This window comes from Colius striatus, chromosome 7 (genome assembly GCF_028858725.1).
Source record: "Colius striatus isolate bColStr4 chromosome 7, bColStr4.1.hap1, whole genome shotgun sequence".
Taxonomy (NCBI): domain Eukaryota; kingdom Metazoa; phylum Chordata; class Aves; order Coliiformes; family Coliidae; genus Colius; species Colius striatus.
In genome coordinates this window covers 16814640-16829806 of record NC_084765.1, presented here as the reverse complement: position 1 = coordinate 16829806, position 15167 = coordinate 16814640, and the positions used below count along the sequence as shown (strand labels likewise).

Genomic DNA, 15167 nt, shown 5'->3' with positions numbered 1-15167 from the left:
GGATCAGAAAATCCCTCTCCACAAAAGAGCATTTTATCAAACATTTTATCAGTTTTGGTGTAGTCACAGAAAGATGTATGACAGGGAAACAGATAAATTTTGTCTTTGACATCTTAGAGACAGGGCAATAACTGGTGGGAGAGGGCATTCCTAACACAACACCACAACACCTCTTCAGCAAAAAATGTCAAGAGTAGAAGTGCAAAGCTCTTCTCCAGGGGTTTTTTGTTTGTTTGTTTGTTTGTTTTTCTCTCCTACAAATCTACTAGGTAGAGACCTTGAGATGCATAGATGGCTTGAGACAGTACAGAACAAGTGATAGAAATTAGGTATGAAGTAAGTACTTTCTCCATATCTCTATACACAGCAGCATCAGAAGCATGGACTATTAAGACACAGGAAGCAAAGAGACAAACCAGGAACTGCAGTTAGCTCCCGGAGAGATGAACGTTGCACACAGACTTTCTGATATATAAACTGAAATCATGTGCCAGGCAGAAACAAGCAGCTAAAAATGGGAGCAAATCAGAGGCATACTAAGGAAACAATTTAAAAGAAGGGTGAGTAATTTAATAAGTTTGAGATGACAATCAAATCGATTCTTCTTAAAGTGTGTAGGAGAGATCTTCAGGAAAAAAGCAACATAAATTTGCCCCTAAAACAGAGGAAAATGCTTAAATGCTCAGGCAGACGCCCTTCCTGTACTAGCTCTGGAGACACCTTACAGGGTTGTTTCAACACACAGAACAGTTTCAGCAGTCTTCTCCCTCTGGCTATCGCCTCCCAGAGCTCAAAACACATAACCAAAACATAGCTCAATATTGTAAATACCTCTGCAGACAGACCCAGATTTCTTCATTAGTGAATGCACTGTATACACACCAACTTCCACAGTTGCACCAGGATCACTACACTCCTGCCATGGATATGAGTAAACAATGAGATGACTCCCCCAAAGGAAAGAAGAGTGCATGGCTCAGGGAACCACAGTGAGAAGCAGCATCTTTTCAGAGCACAGCTCCAAGTCCCGAGCTCCAGGAAGAGACCAGGTTGTTATGCAGCTTTGTCAGAAGTATCCACCAGCTCACAGTGATTGAACATCAAGTAGAGTACTATAAGTTTTGTGCCCATGACCAGACAGGCCTTGGCTTAGCTGTGTGTGCTGGGGAGCCACTCACTTGCACAAGCAGCGAAAGCCACCACTCCAAAGGGCAGGTCCCAGCCAGCCAAGGCCACTCAGACCAGTGATGCCACACAGGCCTGCCACCACTGCCCCCTGCTCCATCACTCTCAAGGGCAGGACCTTCCTGTCAAGGAACCACCTCCACAAACATGTCCATGCTTTCACAGGCACAGAAGGGCTACCATAAAGCCCCTCCCGCCTGGTCATACCTTGCCAAACACAAGATGCAACTGCCCAGTTATCAGCCCTTTCCGAGTTGCTGGGGAAGAGTCCCCAAAGGCTGTCATTGAACAACGAACCCACTCCTCTTGCTGAAATATTCTACAAGACACAGCAGGACAACCAGTGATGTCAGCTGCCCTAAACCATAAACATTTTGAACTATTATGGTACAATGGAAAGTTGTGGGAGGGAGAAAGAAAAAGAACAGGATAAAAATAGCTGGTATGGTTCTGAAGAGTGTTTGGCCTGTCAGCCCCTTCCCTGCACACTGCCCTCCCTCCCTGCTCTGTGCCAGTCCCCAGGCTTGGGCACTGGTCAGATTACCTATGTTAAACAAGGCTCCTTCCAATTACTTCCTAATACTGTAGACTGGACTAAATTATTGAAAAATGTTTCTACCTGAACTAGGATAAAAGGGGATTGATTTGTTAAGGATTTGCTTTAGTCCTGCTGATACGCACAAGCACCACAGAGAGCAGCGACCATCAGCACTGAGAGCCAAGGCCATGGGGAAGAGGCACCTGCACTCTGCTCCTCCCACCCTCTGTCCTGTTTCATCAACATGTTTTAAGATGACTTTGCATGATCACTTAAGAGCCAGACTCCAAAGCCAAAATCAACCTGGTTTCCTTCTGATCTTGCTGTGAATTATTTGAGGAATAGTTAAGGAATTTAATTTTTCAAAAGTTTCCAAGCGCTGGATGTAAAAATGTACAGCACCATCAAGGATGTCAATGCAAACTCACTCTTTATCTCCCTGAAGCAACCACTACCACACTATCACCAAAGTATTGCACTCTTGAAACACATTGTAAAAATCCCACCTTGTTAGCAATGCCAGTGGCATACCTACCCAAGAAGAGCAGGGTTTGTTGGTTGATTTTTTTCATCGGTATGCAATCCCTGCACATTGCTGTAAGAAGGGAGAGTCTTAAGAGAAAGAAGAATTTTGAGTTCTCTGTTCCCACACTCATCCTGGGCTATGTGTACATACAATCCACACCTTACTTTATCAGGAGACATTATACAACAACATCACAACTCTATATCCCACACATTCCTCTTTCCTGACACTATCCCAGAGGGACTCAGTTTCACTGGAGGTTTAAAAGGAATCCTTCTGACTATGAAAGTGCACAGGGAGTAGTCTCAAAAATCACCTCTGCAGGACCCAAAGTACCATGGCACAACAAACATGTTGCTGTCTGAGCCACACTTGGGCAGCTGAATCAGGAGCCAAGCACCAGCACAGGCCATGAACGTGGTCATGAAGTCCTCGGCACATACCTCTAGAGGATGCTCAGGGCCAGCTCCATTCCCCACTGCGACCAAAGAGGGGATCTCCCTTTCTTCCACGTGCACTGCTCAAAGCCAGCAAGCAGCACATGAGGAAGCTAGCAGTAATCAGCTGATTCACAAAAAAAACCTCAACAGTTCATGTTAAAATGTAGAGCAAAATTCCAAGCTTTTACATTGTACTTTATTCCCTTTCCTCTTTTACCTCTCTCTGGAAGCATCCACTTGTAGCAAACAAAACAACAACAAAAAACAGAAAAGCTGCATCTACTTTGTTTTTTCCCCCCTCCCTAACCGTGGGCTAAATAATTACATAATTCATTATAGGAGTGGGAAAAAATGAGATTAACATATTTCAAAAACATCTGAAGTGAAACAAAAGCCCTCATTAAACATGGTGCTAAGGAATACACCAAACTTCATCTCAACCATGCTATGATTAAATTTGAAGGGGAGGTAACACTTTTATAAAGTTTGGTGTTTTTTTCATTATTACAAGTTTGTAGTGTTGGTCCCATCTTTGAAGTGTTAAAGACAGTTTACTAACTCATATGATGAAAGATACAAGCATCTCCAGAGTTCCTCATAGCTCAATTGCTAAGAATTTTAAAAAGTAATAAACCTAACAGTATCATTCATAAAAAATTAATTCGGAGGCTGAGAACACATCTGTTGCTTCTGTTACACACACCCTCTTTTCTGGTTCACTTGTCTTTCCTTACACTCTTTTAAATGCTTCAAGGCTGCTGCTCCTTCTCATGAGGCCTTTTTGCTTCCTCACACTTCTTTTCCTCTTTCCTCCTCATACTGATTTTTCCTTTGGCAGCTATTATTATTGTGTGATACAGACACTATTTGGCACCCAGCAGCTAGGAAGACTTGGACCTACTAATGAAAACAACTTGCACATTAAAAGCTTCAAGAGAGTGAGTTACAAGTACTTATTACTCATGTTAATAATGGACAATGAATTTTCTATGGAGGAAAATGAAAATTATTAAATATCATACTGGAAGAACTGAGCTTTATAATTCACAATCAACAGAGAAAAAAAATGGAGGGCAACTCATCGAGAAGAAGGGCATTCTATCCCTTGTCCATTCTGGATTTCTACAAGTCCTTGGCAGCCAGTGAGGGCTGAAAGCCAACTGGAGATGATGACAGTTCCCAGCTATGCCTGAGACAAAGCCTAAAATGCAGTAGGCTGTAACACCAGGCTATGTATAAAAGATATCCTGTGATTTCATTAGCTGCAGGCCTGATCCACAGAAGAGAAATCACTTCATCCAAAGTTTAATATTGATTCATCTTCTCTACAGACTACATAAAATTCACTCAGCAGTGTTTCAGGTGGCTAGGTTTAAAAGGGACATTTGATACTTTGTCCTACATTCACTCTGAAAAAGATGGTAAACCATTACAGCAATGTGGGATTCATCTCATTTATCTTCTTATGACTACAACTTCAGTGTTAATGACTGAGTTGGTCACTCTGTACTGGGCTGGCATTGCACATTCAACCACATCCCTTATTCTGCTCAACCAACAAGAAAGTGGACAAAGCTCAGCTGTGCTTGCCTATGTTCAAAGAAATATCACTACAACGGTAACTCACAAGCCACCACTGTTGGCCTAAATGAGCTCCTAGGTGGTTCCTTCTCTCACTATCACTGGGCTCACATTTTCTTAAGCACTAATACCCGATTTCTGCAATAAGGAAACTTTGACTAGACTGGGTATCTCATAGGCTTCTTGCTCATACCTGTGCTCTTATGCTGAGTTCTTCACAGAACAGGATGAAATTTTGCCTTACAGAGGAAAAACTGAAGAGAAGCAAGATGAAGCAACACAAAGTCAGAGAAAGCATCTGAACCACATTCAGGAAGAAAAATAAGAGAATCAGTCTGGCATCTAAAGAAAGTTTTTGTGACTTCACATTTCCCTCTAAATGGGTGCAAAAGGAGATCACGTAGAATGAAGAGATATGTGAATAAAAACCAAAACAACAAACACCTCTTCTACCAAATAGTCACAGCTCCCATCTAGGAACAGTAAAATAAAGCTATGCTATTAATTCTCAATCCCAAAATATTTCCTGCATGACAACTTTTTCCTGCTTTCACGAGAGTTTTACAGTAGATGTAGAAAATAAAGCTCAGAGGAAAAGAGCAAATAAAATTATGCACAGTATCTGCACATACTCCAATCAGAGGAGAAAGGACGAGGTTAGGTTATACTTTTTCAGAAGTGTGCACTGAACAAATCATAAACATGTATGTTTTACTGCTAAGTCACATAAATTTACCTATACTTTAAAATAAAAACTGTCATAGATGCTGAACAAAAGGTTTGGCAATTCTTCCCTACAGAGGCACCCATCTATTTCCATCTGGGAGTTCTGCCAACAGAACAGCCACCAAAAACTTCAAAAGGCTCACAGCATGAATAGCAAGCTGCTGGCCAAAGGATTTTATGATATGACCAGCTGTGTAACACCATATTGAATTATAGACACAACACTCTCCAAAAATGCGGAGATGATAACCTTGTTAAAAAGTTGAAAAAGAATCCTGAATTCCTTAAACCAATGTCTTCTATGAGAAAGTATTTTAACAGGAAAAAAACAACCAAAAAGCACTTCAATACAGCATTTCTTTAAGAGAAGCTCTAAGCAGCCCTTCTCACCAAGTCTAGGGAACTTCTCTAGTTTGTGGCAGCCAGAGCTCAGCTGCTTTATGATCAGAACGTTCTGCTTTAATAAATGGCTCCCCTGAACTCGCTTGGGGAGAGAAGAGACGTGAGTCAACAGAGGAAGAGACAGATAATATTTCTGTTGACTAACATTTAACAATTCGCATCAGATAGGAAGAAACAGGGAAAAATGAGAGCTTGCCAAATAAAGTTAGACTGGAAGAACAAGGCTCCTTTTTGAAGCAGCACCACCATTCTTCATAGATACCAGAAAAATATCTGAACACACTTCACCAAAATAAAAAGCTACAGTTGTTGAAGGGCAAGACTAATCCTAATATTTGTGGTGACGTTTTCCCTACAAACCAGAACGGGTCAGAACTCCTCCGAATCAAATTACTGCATGCCCTTTGCCAAAGCGTCTGGTTTTGGTCTCAGTAGTCATACACGTCTCAGTGTTCACACAAGTCCTTCTGAGCTACATGAGCAATTTTTTCCCCTCATCTTACGACATTTCTGTAGAAAACATGCCAAAGCATATGTAGCGCCTTGGTCAGACTCCTTATTCAGGAAAGCCAGGACCTTCCCTGTCTGCTTACGTCCTGGAAATGTAGTTCTCAAGGAGGGCAAACAAGACTCAACGGTAGGCTTATGGGTGGACAAATATTTCTCTCCAAGCAGCTATTGCTACTTGGCACCCCCGATGGCCGCCGGGATCCGGAGGGAGCCAGCGCAGCCTCCCTGCCCGGACTGGAGAGGGGCCGGGCGGCGCCAGGCACCCGGGACGGTGTTTAACGGCAGCTCCAGCTCCCTCCTCTCTCTGGCCGTAGCCCTCACCTCCCGCACATGCACTCGCTCCCGGCAGACCCCTCCTTACCGCAGCACTTTGCCCACTGCCTGCAGGACCATTTTGCAGCTTAATCCGGGTTTGGGACTCTGGGAGAGGACGGGCCGTTCACCGGGGAGGCTGCAGTGGTCCCCGACCATGGTACGGCGGGAGGAAGCGCGGCGCAGACGAGCTGAGCGGGGAAAACGCCGGGGCGCCGGCGGCCACAGCACGGCCCGGGCTCTCCGACGCTGGCCACGGCCCTACCCTGGCCCCGCCGCTCGCATTGGCCCGGCCCTCGTCCGGCCCCGCCAATGGTCCGCGGCGCCGGGGGCGGGTCCAGACGCGTCTGCTCCGCCCGCCCCGCCCCGCGCTGCCCCCGAACCGGCCCGGCCAGGCCCGAGGAGCCCGCGGCGCGAAGCCAGGGCCCGCCCCGGAGAGGCCGCGAGGCCCGGGACCGGGGCACGCGGCTCCCCCGGGCCCAGGGCCTGACGGTACTTGTGGGAAACGGTGCAGCAGGTCTGTGTGCGGCGGGGCTAGAGGGAACACCCGGGCCTGGCCCCTAGAGCCCGCCGAGGCAGCACTTGACCACACGAGCACCACTGCCGCCTCTGCCCCTTCCTTGGGCCGCCAGAGACAATGTAGATTTGCAGGGACGTTGATGGCACAGGAGATGGGGCAATCACTCTGCTGTTTGTGACGGCGGCACAGGCCCCATCTATAACAGGGCTACGCCGGACTGCTGGGGAGAAGTGGGAATAATGATGCCTTTTTGCCTCCAGACTCTGGGACACACAAGGGCACAGGCCAGCCCAAGAACAGAGCTAGGTACATACTGCCAGAAATACAGTTTTACTCAGTGAACGTCATCCCAGCTATGACAGCAAGACCTTTACCAGAGGGACTTAAACAGAGGAAGGGTGAAGAATAGTAAAACCCTAAACTTAGCAAGAGTCACCTTGCCATTATGCCCAGAGTTAAGAGCAGGCCCTTGGATAATGGTCCTGAGAGGATGAGTGATTAATCCAGCGTCCCCGAACACAAGGTCCTTTGTGACAGCAGTTTTCCACAGAGACCTTAGAACAGCACAGCATGCCTGGCTTCAGCCATGCCACGCAGCTACCACCATGCTCACCCCTTTTAGACAGGCAGCTGTGCCTGGGGATTGCTGATGAAGCATTCAGAACCAAATCGTAACCAAAAAAAAAGTGATGGGGTGATGTAACATGGTCTAGAATACAAGGCCCTGAGGGCATCACTCCAACAAACCAAACACAACCCATGACATCTCAGAGAAAATAGTGGTTTTGCGATTTTACCTACACCTACAACACTGGCTGCCATCAGACTGTGCAGCTCCCTAGACAAGTGCTTCAGTGCACTTACGAAACAGACATCTTCCTCATAAACAGGCAGCTAACAAACTTGTTGAATTATACCTAATGCAAGTCACACCAGTGCTGCCACCACCAACCCAGCATCACTTGCTCAAAGCAGGTGGCACCAGCAAGTGGCTGCTGTTTGCACAAACCCAAAAAACTGCAACCACAAGACACAACGTGCTGCTGCTCTGTCCTAAAGCACCCACCAGGCCAGGGAGGTTGTCAGCTACATGCTTCCAATCACACATCCAAGTTGAGCCTCCACACCCTTGTGAAGCAGGAGGTATTTTTATTTCCACCCTCCAAGCAATCCACCTAAGATGGAGTTTTAATGACTTCACTGATAGCACACAGCTCTGCTTTCCATGCTGCAGCCCAACACTTCACACATTATACAACCCATGAAAAATCTGGTGCTTGCTCTATCTTTTCCTCAAGTAACAGCAACTTGCCACAATAACATTAAAAAGAAACAGTCCTGGCAAAGGGGGGAAGGACACCTGCCAAGAAGGCAGTTGCCCTCACTTCATCAGTGAGATCTGCAGAGAGAATTTTGTTTGCTAAAAACCGCCCTAAAAACAACAAGCCCATGATATAAAGCAGCTTAAGTTTTAATGAAAGTCTGTCTATCCAAAGTAAATTAAAGAAAAATCCAGGGGTCAAACCAAAATAAATACAGCTCTGTGGTGTTAGAGTTGTATTAAGAAAGCTGTCCTCTCTGTGACTCCAACAAACAAACATTTGCTCTTTTTCTTTTGGTGCTTCTATCACCACACAGATTAGGACCTGATGCTCTGGTGTTAAAACCAATAGATCAACTGAAACAAAATTTTTAAACCTGTTATCTTTTTACGTCGACCCACTTCTCTATTCTGGTGCTCTCCTTTGCCTTTCTTCAACCACAGGTCTCCTCTGTGGCACCCTTTCCAGTCTCTCCTCCTATCAGCTTTCCATCATTCAAGCAGGATCCCATCTTTGGGTCAACTGCACGGTGCAGTATACCTGTAGTACTAGATTTACGGCAAGTTGTTGGAAAACTCAGTGTCACAAAGTCAATTTTAAATGCTCCAAAATAATCAAAAGGAAATAAAAAGGAAATATTCATTTACATGGTATCAACATGAGCAATTCCTAACGCACATGCAGTCCACATTCTCACACTTGAACAAGATTTAGAGCACAAGTGCAGACACAATGGGTTCACTTGAAAGCTGATGCATCCAGAAAGGGCAATGCTCAATCTAAAAGCAACATCTTTGTTGCTACCAGCTACCGGTCTGATCTCTGTGCACGTACATTCCGAAGGATGAATCTCTGCACTTCCTCAGGGGTGTGTCTTCAGCTATCCCACACCCCGCCTGTTGACATCCATCGGCAGCTCCTTTTTCACTTGCTTCCTCAACATCCTCTGCATACAACTCTTGTTGGACCCAACCTCAGCACAAGTGTGCTTCAGCAGTGGCAAACTGCTTCTAGTACATCCTTTTCCCACCTGCTAGGCTTGAAAGCCCACTAAGTGTATTGAAATAATCGCTGAAGTGTTAACAGTGAATAGACCTATCCACAACTTTATGATTTGTGTTGGTCCTACAGACACATCAGCAAAACACTATCATCAGCAGTGGGACAGAGCGTGGACACAATATAGAATGCTGGGAAAGGGGGGGAGCCCCTTTTCCCACCACTTATGTGTGACTATGTGCTGATACTACACCCTTGGATATTTTGTAATTGATCCCAACTACCAATCCACGGAATGGTGTTTATAAGTTTTATGAATAATGCTTTGTGTTTATAATGATGTTATAAGCAGCAGTTAACAATTACATGTTTATTTGCCCCTTTTACAGTTCCATAAAAATTAAGCACAAAGCAGCCACCACAGGGATGTATACTAGTACCCAGAGGTTTGGCAAAGAAAGCAAGTCATACAAATCCAGGCAAGCAATGTCAGCAGAGGAAAAAAAATTATAACCATTATCTTGATTAAAGTACAATTCAGCATTTATATGTATAAAAATGAGGTCTCATAACATCAGACTGTAAAGTTCTGTTTTAATTTCAACTGATTGCAAGTCCCTGCCTGACAAAGTTTCCATTTTACTAGTTAATTAGCCCTTTGTTTGATTTTAGCATGCCCTGCTACCACCTTATCAAGCACCCTTTCCAGTTTCCTTACAGTGCATCCCCAGGTGTCCAGAAGCACCCAAAGTCCACAACTAAAACATTTTATCCTTTCACTTGCCTCTTAAGTGGTATTAGCTCTCCATTTTGTCGTCCCTACACAGCAGCAAAGATGACACAAGCAGCTCTGCTCTGCATAGATTTGGGCAGGAGATAGGCTGAAGTCAAAGTCATGCCAGTCTCAAAAAGCAGTTTGGAGGTGGTCATAACAAAGGGGGAAATAGAAGATTTCAAAGGAATGTACCTTCAGCTCCACTCTTGAGATAACAGCAGAAGGGATCAGTCTTACTGACCACACAGAGGATTGTGATATTAATCTCATCAACAGGAGCCACACATGGCACAAAGTTTGTGCATAAAAAATCGAGATTAAAAGCAGTCTACATTTGCTGCTTTAATGAAAGCTCCTGTAACAAGAAGTTAGTTTCTATCCTGCAACCACTACCTTTGGCTTTATCAATATAGAGGGGAATCTGCAGTAGGTAGAGAAGGAAAAAGAGAAGGTACATTATACTCTCACCTAATCCCTAACATGGGAAAGAAACAATCAATTGCAGCAAGAACAGCAAAATACCTCAAAATACCAACAAAACTTCAGCAGGAACTCAAAAAAAATTTATATCATGACATTTTGGAAAGAATGAACAAAATGAGAGGAACAAATCAAGTATCAAAAAAAAAAAAAGTGAACACCACTGAATGGAGAGGGAAATCATGATCTCAAAGGGACTGCATTTCTGGCATGTGTGTAGGCACACCTGTTGTTCTGAAATCCCCTGAAATGCCAAGTTAAGCCACGTGCATCAAAACTTAGGTATGGACAAGTGCTGAAGAACATTAATATGTTGAAGGAAGAAGGAACAGCAGCAGCTCAGCAGGAGGCAGTCAGCTCTGCTAGCATGGAACAAGTACCTGAGAACTATTAGGAAAAGATAGGATGATCACGCTTAAAACCTACACACAGAAGTGATGTGAAATAGAGGACAGAGATGATTTCCATTGCCTGCATTTCAATCATCCTCCTGAATCAGTCCACCTCAAGTGACAGAAACCCTCTGCACTTGCTTCCTGAGTGGCTATTGCATGTGAGTTTGTGGCAAGAAGATTCCCAGTCAAAGAATTGCCATGGAGCTTGAGATTTCAGTCTTTAATTGTAATATCCCTGAAAACTTGCCACTTTTAAAAATAATTTATGGGTTTTATTGTTCTGAATCCCAGACAAGTTCCAAGATTACTGCATTCTGCTTAAATTCTCCCTTGCTTTCAACCAAGAGGTTCTTTGCTTTCTGAGCTAAGGTGATGTATAGCACCCTGTGCTATTTCAATGATGGATGAAGCAGTCCCTGTATGGTACCTTCCTTACACAGTCCATTCCAGAATAAAAAAAACATTGCAATGACACAAAGCCTCAGGTGGCAGAGAGTTCTCCTCTTTCCTATTTTCAAAACAAAATGGTCAGGACTACTCTATAAAGAAACAATAAACTGGAAAATATTTGCAAATAAACAGCTCAGATCTATCATCCTCATAAAACTGTCTTCCATACAGAAGAAGTTTGCTGGGCAACAGCCTAGTGACAGTTCCAGATGAAGTGACAGGCAACATCTTACAGAGAGGATGAATTCCCTTTTTTACCTTTCGGTGGGGGAGAAGAAAACACAAACAAATAATGTGCCAGTAAAGTTAATGCATTTATCATTTTGAGTGTCCAAAAGCATTGTCTTTCAATACATGTGTCTCACAGATTAAGCCAGAGGAAGAAGTCTTATTAAGCAGAGTACCTGCTGATAGGCTACATAGGGTGCTCACAGCATACTGTAAAGATTGAGATGCTTAATTTATACCATTGCAACTTCTGTTAGTTCTTTCCCAGAGATAACACAAGTGAGAATTTCATCTTGCTTTTTACCATTCCCTTTTCTTCCTTGCCCTAATTCTAGAGTTTAACTGGGCTGCACTCCAGGGAACCATCAATGCAGTACGCATTTGATACAGAAGAGCTAAAATGAAAGAGTCCTGTTCTTTTCCTTTCCTCCCTGAAATATGCTGGACTTCAAGCTTCATATAAAGAGGTAAAACTTTTAAACTTGGCTAAGAAGCTCTCCCCAGGGATTAGCATATTTCAAGCTACTTGCTACATATATACAAAACTCTTCCTGTAAGTTTCACAACACAGCTACTGTTTTCACAGACTTAGGTAAATATGGCATGGAAAATAAAACCCTAATTGCAAATTGGAACGAAACTCTAGGCTAAGGAGTCAAAGGTGTAATCAGCACCGGAAAGGAGGGTATCTGTGTCAGCAGTGTTACAGGCCAGGACTATCTATGCTTGGGTGGGAAAGGCATAGAAGGAAAAAGGGGGGAGATATTGGGAGTGAACTTGCAGAGTTTTCCCAGACAGATGGAGAGTCATTAAGGAACTACAAGTTTTCCTCCTTTTTGGTGCTAAGAAAGGCTTCATTTCAGTATACCAAATAATTTAATCTAGTAATGTTACATTTAGATGACAACATAAGGGAAAAATAATTTATGAAATAAGCATGAAATTTTGTCTAGGAGATTTTTTGCCAGGCATGCATTACAAAATAAAGCACACACAGCTTACATTATGTAAGATTTAACAGAGGAAACTATTCATTGTAATTCCTGGCACTTACAGAGTAATTCCTTAGCTACTACTTCTAAAAGGCAGGTCACAAAATCCAGAAGTCACAAAATCAACTTGATTCACACCTAGACCAATGCACATTTGCATTCCACATATAACTCAACATGCATATGCTGCAACACAGCAGGCCCAGCAGAGACCAGAGTGATAGAAGGCCAAGAACAGTTTCTGCCACGTTAACAATGCCATAAAGTACCTAACTTAAAAACTGAAATAGTTCAAATTTATAATACAGATGAAAAAATTTTCAGCAGTCACTCAGCCTGGCCAAGCTTGAGAAGCAGCGTTTGCAATGTGGCTGCTCAGTTCAGAGAAGAGGCCACTTCACAGCTCCAAAGTAAAACCTGTTTAGTTAGTGAGCATGTGAAGGCATACGCTGGAGATGGACACAGGGCTACGGAGTGACACCAACAAGGAGTTTGTCACAAGGACATGATTTTGCTGAAGTTACACTGCTGCATTTTAAATGGCCACGGGAGAAGATCTCACCTTGGAGCAATCCTGAATTCTGAAATACTTTAAGCATTCCAAGACATTTAATTAACAGCTCTTTTTCAGTATGTTAAATGAGAGATTTGTAAATTTACTGAAATAAACAACTTTGACACTTTATAGCACAACTCTTGCCTCTTAGTTATAGTCAAGATGTTATACACAGGAAGCCCTAATATTCTCACAGCAGTACTGTCTTTGGCCTTTGCTGTGCTTGCCAGTCTTGCCCATGTGAGAGCTCTGCTACATGTGGATCACACGTTTATGTGGGCAAGGCCACATAGTATAAGTAACACTGCATAGCCTAAGTAACCTGCTTGTAATTTTCCTAAAAGTTGTTACAAAAATACAACCAGTTTTCATGCTTTGACTTTCTGATAAAGAAAGTGCATTCACTTATCTACTCAATTTGAATCTCACACTTCGATAGGATAAAACTTCAGGTACCTTACAAAATACAACATGATCATATGATTTTGAAACCAATTCCCTCCTAAAAATTCTGGACAAATTTGGACAAAAAATGGCAGAATAATACAAATTAAGGGAAGGCTATCATACACTTTTTCAGGCACAGCACTAACATAATGTTGGAAGCACAGTGGTCTAGTTCAGTAAAAAAACAGCAGATAAAAAAAACTTGAATACACAGGATGGTTGGCTTTGTATCACATTCATTGTTTCTAAATAACATTTCTTCAAAAGCAAGTTAAACTAGTCATTGCGTGAAATCATGCTTGTAAAAGCCCTCAAAGAACAACCAATAGAGCAAAATTTCTGGAAAATATCAACTCTTTATACAAAAATTTAATATAAAACACAACTACTTGAATTGTGTCAAACTATCACAACTTTCCTTTTTGGGCTCAGAATATTTGAAAGCAGTTTTTCAGAAAGTCCCTCCTCGAACATACAGAGGTCATAAGAAGGTCTACTTCTGACAGAAGTGCCTTCTAAATTATGGCTTGTTTATCACTTTACAGGATACAAGTATTTTTATTACTGTGACATGCTTGCACTGCTGTAAACCCTGGTTTTAAGAGGAAATAGTGGAACATATCTTGATAGAGAAACATAAAATAAAGGAAACTCTTATGAACCCAAATATCATCTGATCAATGAAAAAGAAAAGAAAGGCTACAATGCACAACAGAGGAGACCCAAGTTTAAGTCAATCACAAAGATACATGAGTTTAAAGAGAACACCATTAAGCACACTTCTGTTGTTGGGCAACACTTGCTGTATATAAGGCTTTTCTGATACTGTCTGGCTTTTAATCTCCACATTGCCCAGAATTTGTTCAATGGCTAGATTAACAGCTTCTCCCCTACAGTTCATTACAACCCTCAAATAGATGTTTATTTACTAGGAAACAAAGAAGAGCGCTGGCTAACTGAAGAGCTTTGCTGTTCTGGTTTGACAAGATTGGCATTTCTCATGTTTTAGTAATGCAATAAGAAAATTAGCCATATCAGCTGTCAAGTATAAAAAGGTCACACTTAAGGTACTCGACAGAAATTGAGGACTGTACTGTGTCTACCAAGACAATTCTGCATTAACTTTGCTAATTAAGTCTCTACCACAATTCCACAGCAAAAATCCCCATTACTACAGTTTATATTTTGTTTGCCTCATTTTGTATACTTTTCCTAAATTACTTGCTTTCAGAACTTTGCCCATATCTACATGTATTAAGACTAGGCTCAATGGGTGCTAATGTCGTGCTATTAAAATTCCTACTTAGTTACTGGAAAATACCATTACCATGAACGGGGCAAAGTCATCTTTTCCAAACAGGCGATGAAAATTGTTTCATGACTACAAAAAGGCCTTGAAGTTGCAGAGTTACTGTGAGGACATACGTCTGGAGGAGAGATAACACTGTGTGGTAACAGAAGAGCAGAAGGACAACTCCACATTTTCCACAAGTCCAACTCTGCCACTGCTTCCTCTGAGGTGTGAGTGAAGTTGAGTCCCTCTCTAAAGCAAAATAAATACAATTTTTATCTCAATTCAGTGGTACACACTACTTGAAGTATTTTTGCATTTATCTACACTTCTTCTTATTGAGGAGGTGAAAGCAAATACTAGAACACATATTCATCCTGCATCTTGAGCTACTTCTGCACTTTGAAGGTACACTATATTCATCAAGCCAATTGTGCTCCAATAAACAGTATGCAAACCTTACTTTTTTGACGTTCTGCTCTAAAAATTATT

General features: G+C 42.6%; 1 protein-coding gene across 3 annotated transcripts in view; it reads right to left on the bottom strand.

Annotated features, from left to right (window-relative positions):
- The window catches only part of MOB2 (MOB kinase activator 2), a 114565-nt gene that overhangs the window by 26631 nt on the left and 72767 nt on the right, over positions 1-15167 (bottom strand). Inside the window, exon 1 of one of the 3 annotated variants that reach the window (XM_062000054.1) lies at positions 6270-6465. The exons of the other annotated variants lie outside the window; for them this stretch is intronic. Within the exon in view, the coding sequence (XP_061856038.1) occupies positions 6270-6379 (110 nt within the window). The 5' untranslated portion in view covers positions 6380-6465. Of the gene's footprint in view, positions 1-6269; positions 6466-15167 lie in introns of those variants that run through there. 3 annotated transcript variants of the gene reach the window in all.